The 19,439-nt window shown below is 67.6% G+C and overlaps 2 protein-coding genes across 9 annotated transcripts; both read left to right on the top strand.

The window, feature by feature from the left end:
* Positions 1–625: 625 nt before the first annotated feature.
* On the top strand, positions 626–9,135 carry CFAP45 (cilia and flagella associated protein 45). 4 transcript variants are annotated; one of them, XM_066986046.1, is made up of 12 exons: positions 626–828; positions 998–1,066; positions 3,612–3,748; positions 5,420–5,561; positions 5,933–6,103; positions 6,309–6,487; positions 7,165–7,294; positions 7,543–7,689; positions 7,772–7,885; positions 8,094–8,249; positions 8,445–8,669; positions 8,863–9,135. In XM_066986046.1, exons 1-12 carry the CDS (start codon positions 826–828, stop codon positions 9,118–9,120), a joined length of 1,731 nt encoding a protein of 576 aa, XP_066842147.1. In that variant the 5' UTR covers positions 626–825; the 3' UTR covers positions 9,121–9,135. The 4 variants fall into 4 exon arrangements, with proteins under 4 accessions (XP_066842147.1, XP_066842146.1, XP_066842149.1 ...); XM_066986045.1 differs by having other exon boundaries at positions 666–873; XM_066986047.1 differs by having other exon boundaries at positions 678–873; positions 8,094–8,287; positions 8,863–9,068.
* A 2,274-nt stretch (positions 9,136–11,409) lies between these two features.
* Positions 11,410–15,691, top strand: VSIG8 (V-set and immunoglobulin domain containing 8). 5 transcript variants are annotated; one of them, XM_066986074.1, is made up of 7 exons: positions 11,410–11,567; positions 11,948–12,123; positions 12,715–12,916; positions 13,013–13,177; positions 14,006–14,128; positions 14,285–14,423; positions 14,937–15,691. In XM_066986074.1, the coding sequence occupies exons 1-7, from the start codon at positions 11,519–11,521 to the stop codon at positions 15,106–15,108; spliced, it is 1,026 nt and encodes a 341-aa protein (XP_066842175.1). In that variant the 5' UTR covers positions 11,410–11,518; the 3' UTR covers positions 15,109–15,691. The 5 variants fall into 5 exon arrangements, with proteins under 5 accessions (XP_066842175.1, XP_066842176.1, XP_066842174.1 ...); XM_066986075.1 differs by having other exon boundaries at positions 14,267–14,423; positions 14,991–15,691; XM_066986073.1 differs by having other exon boundaries at positions 14,267–14,423; positions 14,943–15,691.
* The last annotated feature ends 3,748 nt before the right edge of the window (positions 15,692–19,439 follow it).

Here is a 19,439-nt window from a genome sequence, read left to right as displayed (position 1 = left end):
GGGGGGCTGGGCTCCCCCTGGTGTGTGCCCCTAGGGGTGGGGGGCAGCAGAGCGGTCCCCAATGTGGGGGGGGTCAGAGGGGACCTTGAGCCGGGGGGGAGGGGGGGCACAGCAGAGGGGACCCCAGCCCAGAAAGTAGCAGGGGGGGGACCCTGACCCCAGGGGGTGGTGGAGGGGACCCCGGCCTGGGGGGACAGCGGGGGGGGGACCCCAACCCGGGGGGGGGGGGGGGCAGCAGAGGGGACCCCAGCCCAGTGGCCGGCGCCCCCCAGCCTCGCCGCAGCAGCGGGCACGTGGCGGTGCCAACCCACGTGGAGGGGCGGGGCCATGGGCGGGGGGGCGGGGCCTCCGCCCGCCGGAGGGGCGGGGCGGGCGCCGCTGACGTCATCCTGGCGCGGCGGGGCCGCGTGGGCGCGGGGCGGGGGCGCGCGCGGGGGGGCGCGGGGAGGGGGGGGTCGGGGCGCGCGTGGCTGGAGGGGGACGGAGGGGGCACGGGGTGTGGGGCACGCTGTGCGGGGGGGCATGCGGGGAGGGGACACGCGTGGGCAGGGGACACGCAGGGAGGGGGACACGCGTGGGCAGGGGGACAAAGCTGGGGACGCGTGGGCACGCAGGGGACACGCGGGGGGACACGGAGACCCACGAACACGCGTGGGTGTGAGTTCCCCCCCCCTCCCCGTGACCGTAGAGGCCGCTCCCGCCGCCCAGAGCGGCCCCCCCCCGGCTTCGGCCCCGCCCGCGCGGCGTTACCGGGAGAACGCGGGGGGACGGGGGGGGGGGGGGGGGCCGTTACCGGGGCGACCGGCGGCCGCCGAGCGGAGCGGGATGGTGAGCGCGGGCGGGGCGCCGGGACCCCCCCGGCAACCCCCCCCGGTAATCCCCCCCCTCCCGGTACCCCCATCCCCGGTACCCCCCCACCCCGGTAACCCCCTCCCGGTACCCCCGTCCCCGGTATCCCCCACCCCACCCCCCAGTAACCCTGCTCCTGGCCCCACAGCCCCGCAGCCGGTACCGGAGGAGGGCCCGGAGCACCGAGGTGGATGAGACGCTGTTCGGGGAGAGCCGGGTAACGGCGGGGGGGGCACGGCCCCGGGAGGGGGGGGAACGGCTTGGGGCTGGGGACACAAAGCCCCTGGGGACACAAACCCCGGTTTGGGGACACGACCCTTAGTTTGGGGACACAGCCCCAGGGCTGGGGACAAAACCCTGGGGACACAGCTCCTGGTCTGGGGACGCAACCCTGGGCTGGGGGCACAACTTGGGGCTGGGGGCACAAACCCCGATTTGGGGGCACAAAGCCCCTGGGGACACAAATCCTGGGGCTGGGGGCACAAACCCCGGTTTGGGGACACAAAGCCCCTGGGGACACAAATCCTGGGGCTGGGGGCACAAACCCCGGTTTGGGGGCACAAAGCCCCTTCCTGGGGACAAACCCCGATTTGGGGGCACAAAGCCCCTGGGGACACAAATCCTGGGGCTGGGGGCACAAACCCCGGTTTGGGGACACAAAGCCCCTGGGGACACAAATCCTGGGGCTGGGGGCACAAACCCCCTGGTTTGGGGACACCACCCCCGGGCTGGGGACACGGCCGAGCAGGGGCCCTTTCCCCACCGTGGAGCAAAACGCCCCCCCAGCTGCACCGAGGGGGGGGCGGGGGCGCCTTTCGGGGTGTCCTTCGCCCTCCCCGTTGTTTATCGGCTGGGGTTTATGGCGCCCACGCCTTCTGCCCCGTGCTCCTTCCCGGCCCCGCTCTTATCTCCGGAGCCGAGCGGCGGCGTGCCAAAACCCTGGGGCTTTTCGGAGGAGAGGAAGGAAATGGGCCGTGACGTGGGGGATCTGGCGTGGGGCAGGACGGGAGCACGCTGCCAGCGCCACGGCCCCGGGGCGGCTTTACGGCCCGTTGCCTCCGAGCCTGCGGGGCGGCGATATAAAAATGGGGCGGTGGTATAAAAATGCAAGGCTCACGGCGTGGGTTCCCTGAGCCCAACCCCGGCCTCGCCCGAGGAGTTCTCCCGGCCTCGAGGCCAAAAGGGCCGGCGGCGGTGATTGACGCCGTTATCGTTGTTGGCACGGGCGTTTCGGGGCCGAACCCCGTAATTCAACAGCTCCCCGACAGGAGGCTGATTAATGCCGTTGGGAACCCGAGCGCACGCAGCCGGGGCGCCGCCGGCCCTGGGGCCGGAACGGGGCTGAGCCCACCCGGGGGGGTGCCCCCGCTCGACTCGGGGTAATGGGAGCCGTAAAATGGAAATTTTGGTGTTTTACAAACGGCGGCGGCGAGATCCCGGGAACCTGCTCAGCACCCAGAGGGGGTTTGTTGCAGCGGGCTCTCGGGCTTTCAAAGCCCAGGGGGTAAAACAGCAGCACGGAGGCACCCCCGGTCTGTGCGCAGCTCGGGCTCGCTCCTGCGGTTCCTGCAGCCGCTGCGGTGCCGCCGCCCGGGCGAGGATTTGGCCGCGGAGCCTGCGCCCGTGGTTGTGCTCTTGGGAGCGGGTCTGGCTTCAGGACGCTGCACCTTGCACCCATCTCCTCCCCGGGCACATCCCACTGCGTCGCTCCAGGAGGCATCTCCTGCGCCGAAAATTGGGGTCCAGCCCCCGTGGGGGGGGGTTTAAGGTCACGGAGACCCACGCGTGCCGCGGGCAGCCGCGTCCCTCCCCAGCCAGAGGTGACGCGTGGGGAGAGGGGCTTCGTGCGCCCGGCTCCGGGGGCGCTTTTACACCCACCCGTGCTCAGGCAAGTGTGTGGCGGGGTCCCCGAGGCACCCCAGAGGTGGGTGACGCTTCACTAGGTGGCACTGTCAGCTCGAGCAAAGGGACCTGTGCCACTCCAGCTGAGCTGGGAGGACTGGTTTGTGGCCAGGGGCCGGCACTGGTTTCGTTCACGCTGCGGAGTCAGACCTTGAGCTGGCCCCTCTGGGACCCTCCTGCGAGTTTGGGTCGGTGTGGGGGCATTTGTGTTCCTCCTGCTCCTGCCATCACCCGCAGCGCTTGGCAGGACGGCGGAGCAGGGCCGTGCCCTGAGCTACCTGAACTGCACGGGAGCAGAGGCTGCTTGGCCAGGAGGAGAGGAGCCTTGGGGGGCTCCCACCCGTATCCACTGGTCCCTGCCGGGCGGCGCGGAGGGCATCGGGCTCCTGCCAGCGGTGCCCAGCAGCAGGACACGAGGCCCTGGGCAAAACCCAGAGCCCAGGAGGCTCTGCTTGGGCAGCGGGCAGCACTGGGGCCGGTGGGTGATGGAGCCCTGGCACCGGTACCCAGCGGCTGCGGAAGCTCCTCCTGGGCGCTCTCCAAGAGCCATCCAGACGCGGTGCTGGGCAGCGGTGGGGCCAGGTGGCCCCCGCGCTGCCTTCCAACCTCAACCATCCCGCGCGTTTTCACCTCTCCCCATGCCCTCGCTGGGCTCCCAGAGCTGGGGCTGCCGAGGCACAAAAGCCTCTCCCTTGCCCAAACTCTCAGTGCTGGGGCTGGGCTTTGTCAGGGAGCATCGGGGGCGCTCCCCGACGTGCGTCCCCGCTACCTCCGGGCTGCGACGTGCCCCGGAGCTGGGGACAGAGACGGGCAGGGGCTGGTGGCAGGCAGGCCACAGGGAACGCCGTCCTTCCCCGCAGAGCCTGCGGCAGTCGCGCCCCGGCACCCCCATCGTCATCCTCCGGGATGTGCAGAGCGCCCCGAAAACGGCGTCCGCTGGCGAGCACAAGCCCGAGACCATCCGCCTCATCACCAAGGACTTCGTCCGCGACCTCGTGTAAGTCGGCTGGGTTGCCCCTGGTGAGACACCCGCCCCCTGCACCCACCAAACGCTTCCCCCCGTGCCCAAAATCCCCGTGACGGAGGCGGTGTCACCCACTGGCTGTGCGCGGCACGGAGCCGTGCGTTTCTCCGCAGGGATGTTTTATAAGCGAGGCTGAACTGTAAGAACCCCGGCCTTAATTACTGCACCTTGTTAAAAGCCTGCAGCACACGGACGAGAATAGTGCCATTATCCCAGCCAAATCTAATTTAGCCTAATTTTGACCTTCCGAAATTTTCCCTGCAGTTGGAGCTGGCTCCACGGCTCGCCTTTGCTTCCTGTTTTCAACCACCGCGTAATGCTCTTACACCCTATAAAACGTGACAGCAGCCCCACAGACGGTTTGGGCTTGGGTTTTATGGAGATTGCCATGGTGCAGAGGCACCGGCTTGGGCTTTCGGGGCTGGTGCCCGATTTTACACGCTTGGCTTCTTTTATGGCTGACCTGACGAAGCCGAGGGCCACTTTCCAGATGTGTGGCACGGCCGCAGCTCCAGCCGGAGCTGTAGGAAACTCTTTGTGCCAGTTTAATTCCTGAAAATCAGGCCCTAGACATCTCAGGTCGGTCACCCAAACAGTGAGACAGCTCAAGCGGTGGTCACTGTGTCATTACATTTATTAGGGCCGTTGTGGCCATTACCCATTCTTTCAAGCGTCCTGGAATCCGATGTTGTGATGCAGCTCTCGAGCGATTATTATGCAGGTATCTGTTCATATTCACCTGGGTGGATGAAAGGTGACACATAATAATAATGACTAAATTCTTAGTCCTGAGCATCTTCAAAGTGCTCCCTGCATTTGGTTAATGCACGCTCCCACACCGCACGCGTCACCATGGTACCTGAGTAATGCGCGGCGTAATTAACTCCTTACAACTCGCGTGGAAAGCAGCCCCGTGTTATTATCCACATTTTTACACATGGGGAAATGGGGGCACCCGGAGCTTCGGCGATTTCCTCTAAGCCACAGCGTGAGTCACGGGCAGGGTTCGTGGCTCGCTGCGTGAGGCCGCTCCGCAGCTGGAGGGGCACCTGCCAGCGCTGGGAGGGGACCCGGCTCCGGCGTTTCCTCCTCTCGTGCCGGGCAAATTCCTGGGGCAGAGGAGCCAAGCCCAGGCTCTGCCGAGTGTCACCAAACAGAGCCAAAAGGCAGCTGCTGCTCCCCAAAGCACAGGCTTCGAGCCAGCGCTTGGGACCAGCGACGGTCAGGGATGAGCAGGACGGCCCACTGGAAAAGGGGTCGGGGCAGCGGTGACACTTTCCCCACACGGCAGCCGGTCGGGTTGGCCTGAAATATTTCTGGCGTTGCTTGGTGGGGACTGGCCGGGCACGTGCTGGAGGTTTGGGTGTTTTCCCGGGCGGCCCCTGCCCTGCCGCACATCCTGTTACCTGCGCACCGCCGCCTGCTGCAGCTTTCACTGCACTTTCTGTTCCTCTCTTTCCCCCCCCGACCGGGAGAATCGGGTCCACGGGGGAAGCCACAGCTCGAGTGCTTCCTGCATTGCTCTGGGGTGACTCCTGCCCCCACACGGCCCGAGCAGGTCCCACTGCCAGGCCAGGAGGGCGCAGAGGGGCTGAAGGATGCTCGGTGCCAGCGACAGCCCTTTTCGGTGCCCTTCTCCACCAGCGTCCCCATGGAGAACCCAGCAGCATCCCTCATCATCGGCCGGGAGGATTTCCAGCGGCTCACAGAAGCATCCCGAGTCCTGAGCAAGGAGGAGCGCGAGGCCAAGCTGGCGGCCCTCAGAGCGGAGAAGGAAGCCGTCCTCGTAGGCATTTCTCATCTTGCAGGCAGGGCTGCGGGCGGGGAGGGATGCACCCAGCCAGAGCCGCTCAGGGACCACCGCCCTCATCCCTGTGCCACCCGCATGCTGGCGCACGGGGGGGGGCAGCTCAGCTGCAAACCTCAGCTCTCCCCGACCCCCCCCCAGCCCAGGAGGGGCTGCGTGAGGTCCCCAGCTTTGCCTGGTCCCTGGCTGGGGAAGCAATCCCAGCCCGGTCGCATCCCCCAGCTCCCCACACCCTGGAGGCTGCGATGAAGCCTCCGCGCTGCGTTTCTGTCCCCCCGGTGAGATGGGACCGGGGCGTCCCCCTCCAGAGAGGCGTGGGACGGTCTCAGCTCACCCCTCTGTCCCCGCAGGAGGCGGTGGGCGAGCGCAAGGCAGCGGCGAAGCAGCGGGCCGCGCTGCAGCGGCAGAAGGGCAAGCTGAGCGACCTGGAGGAGGAGGCGAAGGAGCGGGCCCAGCACCTGCTGCAGCGGGCGAGCAGGATGCGCACGGAGCAGGAGGACGAGATCAAGGAGTTCAGCGAGGTGCCCGTCCTCCCCCAGCACCGCTGACGCCCAGCAGGGGAGAGGTGAAGGGGGCGCCCCCAGACCCTCAGCCGCCCCGTGGCCCGGCTGAGGATGAGCCCTGTGCCCTGCTCTGCGTGGCGCCGCCTCCTTCCCTCTTCCACCTCCGCGGCCGCCTGTCCGGCTGTCTGCCCGTCCGTCCCAGGCAGACCTGTTGTCCCCGCAGCTGATCCTCGGGGCCAAGTGCCACATGGTGCGCGACGCGCAGATCCTGGAGAAGCAGCTGGTGGCGAAGGAGCTGGAGGAGGAGGAGAAGCGCCTGGCCGAGATGATGGAGGTGGAGAGGCAGAAGGCCAACGAGATGCAGGAGGAGCTGGAGCGCCGGAGGAAGCAGGAGCTGATCAGGCGAGTGGGGAGGTCCCCCCGTCCTGCTGCCCTCGTGCAGGCGCCGGGAGCTCCTCACCTGGAGTGATGCATCCAGTTCTGGGCTCCCCGGCACAAAAAGGACAGGGGTCTCCTGGAAGGAGTCCAGTGGGGGGCCACAAAGATGATACGGGGCCTGGAGCATCTCCCCTAGGAGGAGAGGCTGAGAGACCTGGGTCTGGTCAGCCTGGAGAAGACTGAGAGAAATTATTTGATTAATGTGTATAAATACCGGAGGTGTGGGAGGCAGAGGGGTTCGGCCAACCTCTTCTCAGTGCTCTGTGGGGACGGGACAAGGGGCGATGGCCACAAAATGGAGCCCAGGAGGTTCCGCACCAACTTCTTTGTGGTGAGGGTGACGGAGCCCTGGGACAGGCTGCCCGGGGAGGTTGTGGGGGCTCCTTCTCTGGAGATATTCAAGGCCCGTCTGGACGCCTGCCTGGGCAGCCTGCAGTAGGGAACCTGCTTTGGCAGGGGGGTTGGACCCAATGGTGTCTCAAGGTCCCTTCCAACCCCTACAACTCGGTGTTTCTGTGCTAACCGCCGGCCCCACACCGCGGCTCAACACCCCCAGGCTCCCCGCCCGCCGTCCTCGCCGGTGCCTCTGCTCCAGGGCGTGGGGCTGAGCCGGGGGGACCCCCGGGTGCCTCTCCTTGCAGGGGGAGGCAGGAGCTGGTGAAGCAGATGGAGAAGAACGCGGAGGAGCGGGCGCTGCGAGCCGAGCAGCGGGACCAGGAGACGCGGGAGATGCTGCAGCACCTGGAGCAGCTGAAGCTGGAGGACCTGAAGGTGCGGCGGGCAGAACGCTGCTGGGGGGCACGGGGGGGGCTGGAGGGAGATCTCGCACCTCGTTGGAAGGGTGTCGATACCGGGTGGGTCAGACCCGGGGTGGGGAGACAACAGGCGGCAGAATTAAGGCCCTGGTCTCTTGGGGAGGCTGAAACATCCTCAGAAGTGACCCCGAGCCACCGAGCCCTCCTTCCCCTGAGGGGAGGCTCTTGTCCCACCACCCTTCAGCCCCCCGGACCCGTTTGCAGGACTTGGAGCGGAGACAGGAGCAACAGAGGAAAATCCAGGCGGAGATTAAACGCATCAACGACGAGAACCGGAGGTGCAAGGAGGAGCAGCTGCGGCAGGAGAGGATGGCAGACGAGAAGATACTCGAGTACCAGAGGCAGAAAATGGTAGTGGGACGGAGCGCGGCGGCACGGGCGCGGGCTCGGCAGGGGCACCGCAGGAGCTGCCCCCTGCTTGTGTCCCATGTAGGAGCGGGAGGCCGAGTTTGAAGCTGAGCAGGAGAGGATCCGTCGGGAGAAGGAGAAGGAGATGGCACGCTTGAGGGCCATGCAAGAGAGGGCCCTGGACCACCAGGCAGAGCGGGTGAGCCGCCGCGGGGGGTGCCGCCACGCTGCCTCCCTTCCTCAGCACCACCGCAGCGAGGTGGGCGCTGGAGGTGGGGGATCTGCAGGGCCGCCGCCGCTCCTGGAGCAAGGAGCAGGGCTCTGCAGCGCGGGGCAAGCGGCAGAACCACGGCCGAGTCCTCCCAAGCCTCTGCGGTCCCCCGCTGTCACCGCCGTCCCCTGGGCAGGACGCGCTGAGGGCCAAGCGCAGCCAGGAGGCCGCCGAGCGGGAGTGGCGGCGCAAGGAGAAGGAGGCGGCGCGGCGGAAGGCCGAGCTGGAGGAGCAGCTGAAGCGGAGCCGCCTGGAGCAGATCGCCGCGCGGGAGCACCGCATGGCCGTGCAGGTGCAGCAGGACCGCGACGAGTTCGAGCGGATCCTCAGGTGGTGACGGCAGGCGGTGGCAGGGGACGAGGGGCGGGCGGCGCGGTGGCACGGGGACGGCGGTGAGGGCTCCCGGTGACAAAAAGCCCGTGGCTCGCGCCGGCTGAGCCCACGCGGGTGATCAGAGCACGCAAGGAAGGGGGCTTTTCACCCGCAGGGCCCAGCAGGAGCAAATGGAGAAGGAGAAGGCGGAGGCAGAGCGGAGGGCGGCCCTGCAGCGCGCCCACGCCGGCGACGTCCGGCGCCAGATGCAGGAGTGGCGGCAGCGGCGGGTGCGGGAGCGGGCGGCCGCCTTCGAGGAGTGCCAGCGGCTGCAGGAGGAGGCCCGGCGGCGCAGCCAGCGCATCACCCAGCTCAAGGAGAAGAAGCTGCAGGAGCTCAGGTGCTGCTCCATCAGCGCCTGCTTACTCCCCACTTCCCTACACGTCCCCAAGACCCGTCCCGACTTCCCACCGTGTCCCAACCCCCCGAGCCACCACCCCGCGGGTTCCTCTCCATCCCCTTCAGACGGGCCCTGCTCCAAGGCCGTGGTCCTGGCGTGGCACGGGGTGCCTGAGGATTTCTTTCCTCCGCAGAGCCGCCGGCATCCCCGAGAAGTACTGCGCCCAGGTGGAGCGGCGGGCCTTGAACAGGGCAGGCGCAGCGCCCACGCAGGCTCAGCCCCACGAGGAGCACCCACAGGGTGCTGCTCCGCCGGCAGCCGGGGAGTTGGGCTTTGCTTAGGCAGAGGTTTCTACAAAAAGGTGTTTATGGAGCAGCCAGAGTCGTCCGTCCTTCTCTTGCTTCGCACGTGCACGCCAGGGGCTGGGGTGGTTCAAATGCCCCTTGTCTGATCTGACCTCCCCCCCCCAGGACAGAGATCGCCCCTTGCCCATCTCCCCATCCCTGCTGGGGGATGTCGGAGTTTGGCCCATGTCCGTGGAGGGGACAGGAGCGTCCCCAGCCCCTGGGCTCTTCCTGGGGGGCTCAGGTGGGTCCCCGTTGGCCATGCACCTGCTTCTCCGCACGCAGCCCTGCCCTGGCTGCCCGTGGGTGCGGGGCCGTCACGGTCACCGCTGCTGCATCCGCCCTGGAAGTGCCACTGCCTCACCGAGGTGTCACCGCGAGGCCCTGTGGCAGTGGCCTTCTGCAGGGACAAAGCAAGGAGACCGGAGCATGATGCAAACATTTGAAAAAAAAATAACAAAAACATTTGGACAGGGACTGGCAGCTTCAGAGGGCTGGGATCCCATAGGAGTGGCTCTGATTAATTGTCCGAGCAGCTGAAAAAAATAAGGAGAGCTGGCACAGGCGAGACTGCCCAGGGCAGGGAGATGGCACGGGACACCAGTGCCATCCCTTACCAGCACCTGGGCTGGGTAAAGAGGGAGCAGGAAAGGGCCGTGGCCTCTTGTTCTCCCTTCCCCGTCTCCTCCAGCAGCCGTGTCCCCAGGTGGGGACAGAGCCGGGCCCCACGGGGCTGTGAGACCCTTTGGGGACAGCAGGGCAGCCCCGAGACCCAGCTACCGAGCTCCACGTTTCCACGGGGCTTTGGCACAGAGAGGACCCGCGGTGCTCAGCGCCAGGCTCGCCTGCCCGCGCCGCCATCCCCGGTGGCCACCTTTGGCCGTGTCACTCCCGGTCACTGCCTCGGCCAAGGAGTCACGGCCTTGTTCTAGGCCAGGCTCAGCCCCAAGGGTTTCCAAGCCACCACGCCGAGGGGACCGTGACCACCGGCAGGGGCCAGCCGGGGTGGAGCAGTCTCCCCACCCTTCCTGCGCGAGCGGGGCTCCGAGGAATGCGGGAGTCACCGGCTGGGGAGCCAGCGCCGCGCCGGCACCGAGCCCCGAGCCGGGTGAGCCACGGCCCCGTCACGGCAGGGACGGCCCCGGCAGCGGGGTGGGGGGGAGGACCCAGCCCCTCGTCCCCTCGGTGTCGCCCCGGGGCTTGGCCACGGCCCCCAAATCACAGACGCGGCACAGCACGTGCCCGCAATTCCCGGTGCGAGGCGGGCAAGGGTTAACTGGCAGCGGGGAGCCGGGTTTGGGGACAGTAAATGGAGCAGCTCATGGCCTCGGGGAGCGTTTGGGACCGGCTGGGAGGTGCTGCCTGGCCGGCTCGGGCAGTGGCGGGCTGGAAAGCACCGGCGGAGGCCGAGCTGTGCCGCGGGGCAGCGCTGGGCACTGGCCGGAGCAGCCCCACGAGGGGACGGGGACGTGGGTGCAGAGTGGTCCCGGCTGGGGGCTCCCAAGGGGCTGAGCAGCCCCCGAGGGGCTTCTGCCACCTCTGGAGCATCCCTGACCCCAGCTCCTGTGGTCCGCTGCCAAGCATCCCTGTCCCCAATCCTCCATCCCCACTGCAGAGCGTCCCTGTCCCCAAGTCCCCTGTCCTCCTGCAGCACATCCTTGTCCCCAGCTCCTGTCCTGGGACCCCAGCAGCCTTCGTCCCCTCTCTTCCTCCCCTCCAGCTCCTCAAGTCGCCCCGCGCGGTGCTGCACGTCCCCTGCACAGAGCATGGCCGGGCTGTGCTGCCCCCACGATGTCCCCATGTCCCCATGCAGTGAGCTGTGCCCTGGGACACCGCATCCCACCAGTGCCACCAGCACCGGCGGGGGTCTCGGTGGCCACCATGGTGCCCGCGGCATCCCCGTGCCCGCTCACCGAGGGGGCAGGACTGGAGGAGGGATCAGCGGGAGCTTAAGCCCATGGTCAAACCACACCTTTAAGCTCCTGCAATTGCCCCGAGTCCTGCTCTAGCACCAAAAGCCTTTTGGGACCTGCGTGGGGCCAAGGCGGCATCGCCATGGAGTCGCAGTGCTCGGCCGCGCTTGGGATGCTCCCGATGGGTCCCGGGTGGATTTTTCCCACCGGCCACGCTCATCCCACAGCTGCCCACCCCAGGGTTCAGGCCACCGTGGGTCTGCAGCCCCCAATCCCTGCCCGACTCCTCCAGATGGGTGCCCTGGAGCATCCTGGTGCCCCCCAGCCCCCCAGCGCTGCAGCCCCCAGCCCGGCTCTGGCTGGATGGGAGCCCATAGCATGGCAGCGCTTAATTACCAGGTAGGGAGTGGAGCAGGGCGGCATCGCTCACGCACAGCTTGGAGCCACTCAGTCATCCCAAAGGCATCCGCCCCACAGGGAGGAGCGCCCCGGCCCAGCATGTAAAAGCGGCCCCGCACGGCCGGGCTGCTTCGTCGCCTCGGAGCCTCCTCTGCTCCCGCTCCTCCTCACCGCCCGGCACGGCTGCAGCGTCATGGCAGGGCACGGCGCCGGCCTGCTCCTGCTCCTGGGTCTCATGCCAGGTAGGCGCCGCCAGTCCCTGCGCTCCTGCGGAGATGCCACCGAGGATGGAGCGGAGGCTGCCCGGCCACGGGGCACCCAAGGGTGCCAGGGCGGATGCACCCCGCGGGCAGCAGAGCGCCAGCATCTGGAGATCGGCCACGCTGTGCCCAAAGGCAGGCGGGTGGCGCGGAGCCCACCGTGGCCCTCTGTCCCCAAAGGCTGCCAGCACCCATGGGTGCTCAGTCCCACCGGGACACCCAGCCCCCGTGGGTGCTAAACGCCAGCAGACGTGCCCCAGTGGGTCGGGTGCTGCAGGGGCGCGGGTCGGGGTGCCGTGGGGTGCAGGAGCGCGGTGCCCAGGCGCTGCCCACCCGGTGCCACGGTGCCTTTCTCTCCGCAGCTCTCCTCCTGGCCGTAAGGATCAACAGCAAGGGCCGGGAGGTGCTGTACCTGGCCAAGGGTGACTCGGTGAAGCTGGGCTGCCCCTACGTCCTCGAGCCTGAAGACAACGGTCCCCAGGGCGTGGGGATCGAGTGGATCCAGATCACGCCCGAGCGGACCGGTCCAGAGAATGTGGTGAGTGACACCCCCCACCCCGGCCACGGAGGGCTCCAGCTCCGAGTGGGGCTGTTCTGCAGCTGCCCCCATCCCACGGGGAGGTGGAGGGCAGGAGAGATGGGGCAGGAGGGGTGGAGGAGGGATGGGGCAGGAGGGATGGGGCAGGAGGGGTGGAGGAGGGATGGGGCAGGAGGGGTGGAGGAGGGATGGAGCTGGAGGAATGGGGCAGGAGGGATGGGGCAGGAGAGATGGACAAGGCGAGATGGGGTAGGAAAGACGGAAAAAGGTGGAGGGATGGAGCAGGCATTCAGGAAGAAGCAGGACATTCAGGGACAAGCAGGACGGGCAGGGACAAGCAGGACATTCGGGGACAAGCAGGACAGGCAGGGCAGGCAGGGTCTGGCAGAGCAGGGGAGGACCAGGCAGGACGGGCAGGGCTGGGTAGGCTCTGGCAGGACCAGGCAGGACCTGGCACGGATGCAGCAGCATCGTGCGAGGAGCAGGCAGGGCAGGGAAGGAGCCGGCAGCGCCGTTCCCTCCCCGCTCCCCCCCGCCCGGGGGTCCCCCTGCCCGTCCTCACCGCTGTGTGCCCCCCCCTCCTCCCCCCAGTTCCTGTCCTACCACGACCACCACGTCAACTACGGCAGCGGCTCGGGGCTGCAGGACAGGGTGGCCTTCGTGCAGAACGACCCGGGGCAGCACGACGCCTCCATCCGCCTGGCCGACCTGCAGGTCTCCGACACCGGCACCTACCAGTGCCGGGTGAAGAAAAACACCGTGGCGGTGCACGAGGTCATCGTCACCGTGCAAGGTGAGCCCCCCGGGCCCCTCCCCGACGGTGGCGGCCACGGTGGTCCCCCCGGTGCTCCCGGTGCTCCCGGCGGTGACGGTGTCCCTTGCCCCGCAGAGAAGCCGGCCACCCCGCAGTGTTGGACCGAGGGGGAGCTGATCGAGGGGAGCAGCATCCTGCTGCGGTGCTACAGCCGAGGGGGGGCCTCGCCGCTCGCCTACCAGTGGGCCAAGCTGGCCGACGGCTACGGCGGGGGCCGCCTGCCCCACGGGACCATCCAAGGTGGGTGCTGGGGGCTCTGAGTGTGTGTGGGGGGGTCCTGGGGGGGGGGGGGGGGTGTCTGGCTGGGGGTCTGTGTCCTTGGGTGCTCATGGCTGTGTCTGTGTGTTCCCATGTCTGTGTGTTCCCGTGTCCATGTCCATCCGTGTGCGTGTGCATCCTTTTCCCTGCTCACCTGTGCCCACGTGCGTGTGCATCCATGGCTGCGTGCACACCTGACCACGGATGCCGGGGTTCGTGCATTCCCGTGTCCGTGCGCACGCACGTCCATGGGTGTCCACACACAGGCACGTATGTGATGCCTGGGTGCCTTTGTGCACGGGTGTCGTGTCCATGCGCACCCATGTTCACCCACATCCGTGTGCTCCAACATCCGTGTGCTCCCACATCCGTGTGTTCCCACGTCTGCGTGTTCCCACGTCTGCGTGCCCATGTCCCCATGGATCCGTGTCCCTGTATGCCTGTGAGCTCGGGTGCCCGTGTCCACGTGCAGCCGTGTCCCTGTGCTCCCCTGTCCCCGTGTGCCTGTGTCTGTGAGCACCCTGCCCGTATCTGTCTGCAGCTGTGTGCATGTCCACGTGCACACGTGCCTGCATGTTCCCGTGTCTGTGTGCACCCGTGTCTGTGTGTGTCCCTGTGCACCCATGTCCCTGGGCACCCGTGTACCTGTGTCCCTGGGCATCTGTGTCCCTGGGAACCCATGTCCCTGTGTACCTGTGTCTGTGTTTACTCGTGTCCCTGTGTCCCCGTGTCCGTGTGTACCCATGTCCATGTGTACTCATGTCCCCGTGTCCCCGCGTCCCCACGCTGAGGGTGCCATCTCTCCCGCAGGACGTGCTCCTGGCGACCTTCTGATCCATAGCCTGTCCGAGGTGCACGCTGGCGTCTACCAGTGCCGCGTCACCAACCGTGTGGGCTATGCCGTGTGCCAGATCAACCTCGGCCTCTCACCAAGTAAGTGGCACCACGGGGTGGAGGGGGGGGACGACACACACGCACGGGCAGGGGGCTGCGGGGGGCTGGCTCCGTGCGCCGGGCGCCACCGCGGTGCGGTGATGTGGGGACAGCCGGCGGGGAGGCCGGCGGTGACAGGCTGTGCTCCCGCGGCAGGAGGCGGAAGACAGGCGGGCATCATCGTGGGCTCCATCCTGGGCTCCCTCCTGCTCCTCAGCCTGCTGGGGCTCCTCATCTGGGCCCTCATCTGCCGCTACCGCCGCAAGGAGTGCCAGCGGACCTGCAGCGACTGCAGGTGAGGGACGTGGGGACGTGGGGACGGGGTGGGCGCCAGCAGGGCCAGCAGGGTCCAATGGGTGCCGCTGGGCACTGCTGGGGACTGCTGGGACCCATGGGTGCAGCTGGGGACCCATGGGCATCGCTGGGTGCAGCAGGGGACCCATGGGCATCGCTGGTGCCACCAGGCACCGACGGCCACCACGGGTCACCTATGGGTGCCACCTGACACAGGTGGGGACTGAGGGGCACTAGTGGGTGCCAGCAGGCTCCGATGGGTGCCAGTGGGCACCGATGAGCACCGAAGGGTGCTTTTGGGTGCCACAGGTGGCACCGATGACAGCCAGCAGGGTGCTGGGGTGGGCGCTGCTGAGCATCGGTGGGCACCGAGAGGTGCCGCTGGCCCTGACGAGCAGCAGTGTGGGTGCTGATGGGTGCCAGCAGGCGCTGCTGGGAACCTGCGGGCACCTTTGGGTGCTGATGGGTGCCTGGCGGGGGGGGGTGGGCGGCTCCCCTCTGCCACCATCCGCAGGAGCAGCACAGGCGGCACCATGACCCGCGCCTGCAACGTGTGCGCCCACCACAGCTACTCGCCCCACGGCATCAGCTACATGCAGTGCCAGCACGGCGACGGCGACGAGCGGGCGGCTGCCCTCATGTGCAACGACGGCATCCGGCACCAGGTCACCTGCCCGGCTCTGTAACCCCCCCCCCACGCCGGCCCCACGCGCCCCCGATTCGGCTCAATGTGTGTGTACGGGGGGGGGGAGCCCCCGCCAGCCCCGGCGCGGGGCTGCGCTGCCGGAGCTCGCCGCGAAAATCGAAGTGGGGACCTCGGCTCCCGCCCCCCCACGTCCCGAAACAGCCACGACCTCCGAGCAAAAGTCGCCGTTTGGGTTCATCGTTCTCCTTTTGGGGTTGAATATTTTTTTTTTTGTTTTATTTCGTTTTTTGGCCATTTTTTTTTTTTTTGTATCTCCCCCGCCCCCCGCCCCATCCCCAGCCCCAGCGATATTTATTTTGTGCCTGCTCGGTGCGGGGCAGCCACGCGCCAACCCCCCCCTCCCCCAGAATTGCCTCTGGCCCGGCGCCGCGGGCGCCCCAGGATTGGCTTCAGCAATTTTGCCTTTATTCGAGACGAGACGCCAATGTTGGCACCAGGATTCGAAGTTTGGGGAAACGAACCAAAAAAAAAAAAGAAAGAAAAGAAAAGAAAGAAAGAAAAAAAAAGGAAAAAAAAAAAAAGAAAAAAGGAATCGAGAAAAGAAATAAACCAAAGTGAACCAAGTGCGGCCCCGTCGCGTTTTCCCGGGGGGGTTATGGGGTGGTGTTGATTTTCAGGCGTGGGACCGGTGACACGAGCTCGTTATGGGATGGGAGGTTGAAAGCTGCCATTGTTGGTGCCAGGGGACCTGCACGGTGGTGGCAGCGCCCATCCCAGTGTCCCGGTGTGGCTGCTGCTGATGCAACCCCACAGCACCCATGGGTGCTCTCTGGGGTGCCCCACGCTGGGGCGGGGAGGGGCAGGGGCCAGTGACAGCTCAGGGACGGCTTCGGACAGGGAGTGGGGTGGCCTCAGAGGGCCTGCAGCCAGGATGCTCTAACCCTAAACCCCGCAATCCTCACCTTAAACCCCAGCCTGATCCTAAGGCTGCCCCCCCGTGTAACAATAACCCCTAACCCTAACCCTGACCCTAACCCTAACCCTGAATCGAGCCCTAACCCTAAATCTAACCCTAACCCTGAATCTAACCCCAATCCTGACTCTAACCCTAATCCTGTCCCCAGGATTGGGGATGGGACAGGACGGGACAGGACTGGAGGGGATGGGACAGGACAGGACAGGACAGGACGGGATGGGACGGGACGGGACGGGACGGGATGGGATGGGATGGGACAGGACAGGCCGGGACAGGACAGGACCGGAGGGGACAGACGGGATGGGACGGGACGGGCAGGTCAGACCGGCCCCACCGCGGTGTCATGGGGCAGGGGCAGAAAGTCCGGTCCTGGACAAAGGCCGGGGCAGGCGGAGGTGGCCATAAAAGCGCGGCGGAACAAAGGCGGCCGCGGCTGCTTCGTGGCCGGGCTGCCTGCAGCGGTGGCCCCACTCCAGAGGCCGCCTGGGTCCTTGCATCGCCCTCGCCTGCCGCCAGCGTGCCAAAGACAGCCGGGTGGGCGCTGTGCCCAGCTCGGTGCCCGGCTCCAAGCCCCTGAGGCGCAGCCGGGCCTTGGGGGTCCCAGGGATGGGGGGGGGGACAGCCCTGGCTGGGGACTGTGGGCTTCACCTGGCACTGTGGTGCAGCATGGCACGGCATGGTATGACACGGCATGGCATGGCACAGAACCAAATGGCACAGCATGGTACAGCATGGCACGGCACGGCATGGCACAGCATGGTACAGAACCAAATGGCATGGCATGGCATGGTACAGCACCAAATGGCACGGCATGGCATGGCATGGTACAGCACCAAATGGCACGGCATGGCACAGCACCAAATGGGCATGGCATGGCACAGCACCAAATGGCACGGCATGGCACAGCACCAAATGGCACGGCATGGCATGGCATGGTACAGCACCAAATGGCATGGCATGGCATGGCATGGTACAGCACCAAATGGCACGGCATGGCATGGCACGGCATGGCACAGCACCAAATGGCATGGCATGGCATGGCATGGTACAGCACCAAATGGCACGGCATGGCACGGCACGGCATGGCACAGCACCAAATGGCATGGCATGGCACAGCACGGTACAGCACCAAATGGCACGGCATGGCACGGCACCAAATGGCATGGCATGGCATGGCACAGCACCAAATGGCATGGCATGGCACAGCATGGCATGGCACAGCACCATATGGCACGGCATGGCATGGCACAGCATGGCATGGCATGGCACAGCATCAAATGGCATGGCACGGCATGGCATGGCACAACATGACACAGCATGGCCCAGCACCAAATGGCATGGCATGGCATGGCATGGCACAGCACCAAATGGCATGGCATGGCACAGCACGGTACAGCACCAAATGGCACGGCATGGCACAAAATGGCATGGCATGGCATGGCAGCATGGCATGGCATGGCACAGCACCATGGCACGCCATGGCATGGCACAGCACGGCACGGCATGGCACAGCACGGCACAGCACCGCCTGGCACAGCCCGGCCCGGCTGGGCATGGTGCAGCCCCCCCGGCCATTTACAACCCCCCCATGGTCCCCAAGACCCAGCCCTGAGCTCCCCGAGGGGCTCCCATGGCGCCAGCACCCATGGCCCCCCCGCCCCTCCCGCGTTGGCCCCGCCCATTCCGTCCTGACCACGCCCCCTTCGGTCTTGGCCACGCCCCCTTCGCCGCGGCCGCCAGGGGGAGCGCGCGGCCCGGGGGGGGGTCACGTGGTGGCGGTTGCTAGGAGACGGCGGACGCGGAGCATGGCGGCCCGCTACGGGGCGGGGCAGGTGGGGGGGGGCGGGGGTAAAAGGGGGGGATTGGGGGGTCACGGGGGGTCACGGGGGGGTAAAGGGGGGTAATAAAGGGGGTAACGGGGGGTAAAGGGGGAGTAACAGGGGGTAAAGGAGGGGTAGTGGGGGGTAACGGGGGGGGGGGTAAAACGGGGGGTAAACGGGGGTAAAAACGGGGGGTAACGGGGGTAAAGGGGGTAACATGGGGGGGCAAAGGGGTAACAGGGGGTAAAGGGGGGGGTAGTAACAGGGTAATGTAACGGGGGGTAAACGTAACGGGGGGTAACGGGGGTAAAGGGGGGTGGGGGTAAAACGGGGTGTAACGGGGGGTAACGGGGGTGTAACGGGGGGGGTAACGTGGGGTAAACGGGGGGGTAACGAGGGATACCGGGGGGTAAAGAGGGGATACCAGGGGGGGTAATGGGGGGGTAAAGGGGGGTAACGGGGGGGTAAAGGGGGGGGGGTAACGGGGGGGGTAACGGGGCCGGTCTCTCAGCAGCCCCGCTCCCCCCGCAGTACGAGGACGCCTTCAGCGCTCCCCGCCTGCAGAACTGGGAGGTGCCGCAGCCGGGCCGGCAGGTAACGGGGGACCCCCCACCCCCCTACCCCCCCCCCCCCCACTCCCCCCCCCCCCCCAAACCCGGCCAACGGAGCCCCCCCCCCCCCCATGGCCCCTCCTGGTGTCCCCAGTTCCCCTCCCCAAACCCAGCCGCCCCCCCAAAACCCCCCCAATTCCCGACCCCCCCAGAGCCCCCCCCAATTCCCGACCCTCCCCGAGCCCCCCCCAATTCCCGACCCCCCCAAGAGCCCCCCCAATTCCCGACCCCCCCCAGAGCCCCCCCCAGTTCCGATCCCCCAGACCCCCCGCCTGCTCCCCCCAGCGCCCCTCGCCGCGGGACGGCCCCACGCAGATCCTGGCCGATGACCGCGGCCACCTGCTCCCCTCCGTGCCCCGCTCCCAGGTGAGTGCCGCAGCCCCCGGCCCCCCCTGGGCACAGCACCCGGCACCCCCCCCCGGGTCCCATCCCGTCCCCCCCCCGTTCGCCCCCGTTTCTCCTTCCAGGCCTCCCCCTGGGGCACGTTTTTGGGGACGTGGGACATGCCGCCGAGGATTCCCCCGCCAAGCTGAACCTCACGGCACGCTCGGCCGCCGCCGCCACCCGCCTCACCGGCTGCCTCCGCGCCTCCGCCGCCCTCACCGGAGCCTGCAACGGCCTCCGGGCCGAGGTCACCGGCAAGGTGGGTGCCCCTCGGCGGCGGGGGCCTGGTCCCCAGGGTGACACACACCGGGACCCCTCGCTTCGGGGGGCTGGGAGAGGATTTTGGGGGCGTTTTGTGCAGTCAGGGTGGGAAGGGGAGGCGGGCGCAGAGCTGGAGCTGCGGGGGGACGGTGCGGGGGGACCCCTCTCCTCCCGCGGGATGCTGCAGGCAGGTCCCCCCCACCTCCCCACCCGGTGCCACCGTCTCCCGCGGGCACGGGGCTCCCCGCGTCCCCCCGAAGCCTGGCTCGTGCTCCCGCTGCTGGCCGGGCGCCTGGGGCCGTGGCGGTGCCGGCAGGAG

Source organism: Anser cygnoides, chromosome 33 (genome assembly GCF_040182565.1).
Source record: "Anser cygnoides isolate HZ-2024a breed goose chromosome 33, Taihu_goose_T2T_genome, whole genome shotgun sequence".
Lineage (NCBI taxonomy): Eukaryota > Metazoa > Chordata > Aves > Anseriformes > Anatidae > Anser > Anser cygnoides.
The sequence above is the reverse complement of the archived record's forward strand: the minus strand, read 5'-3'. Positions and strand labels throughout refer to the sequence as shown.

Excerpts from the sequence above, each read along its gene's own strand:
- CFAP45 (XM_066986045.1), top strand. The coding sequence starts at position 826 with ATGGTGAGCGCGGGCGGGGCGCCGGGACCCCCCCGGCAACCCCCCCCG. Across the intron at positions 3,749-5,419 it reads GACTTCGTCCGCGACCTCGT|CGTCCCCATGGAGAACCCAG; the intron begins GTAAGTCGGCTG and ends CTTCTCCACCAG. Across the intron at positions 7,886-8,093 it reads TGGACCACCAGGCAGAGCGG|GACGCGCTGAGGGCCAAGCG; the intron begins GTGAGCCGCCGC and ends TCCCCTGGGCAG.
- VSIG8 (XM_066986071.1), top strand. The coding sequence starts at position 11,519 with ATGGCAGGGCACGGCGCCGGCCTGCTCCTGCTCCTGGGTCTCATGCCA. Across the intron at positions 12,124-12,714 it reads GGACCGGTCCAGAGAATGTG|TTCCTGTCCTACCACGACCA; the intron begins GTGAGTGACACC and ends TCCTCCCCCCAG. Across the intron at positions 14,129-14,266 it reads CAACCTCGGCCTCTCACCAA|GCTGTGCTCCCGCGGCAGGA; the intron begins GTAAGTGGCACC and ends CGGCGGTGACAG.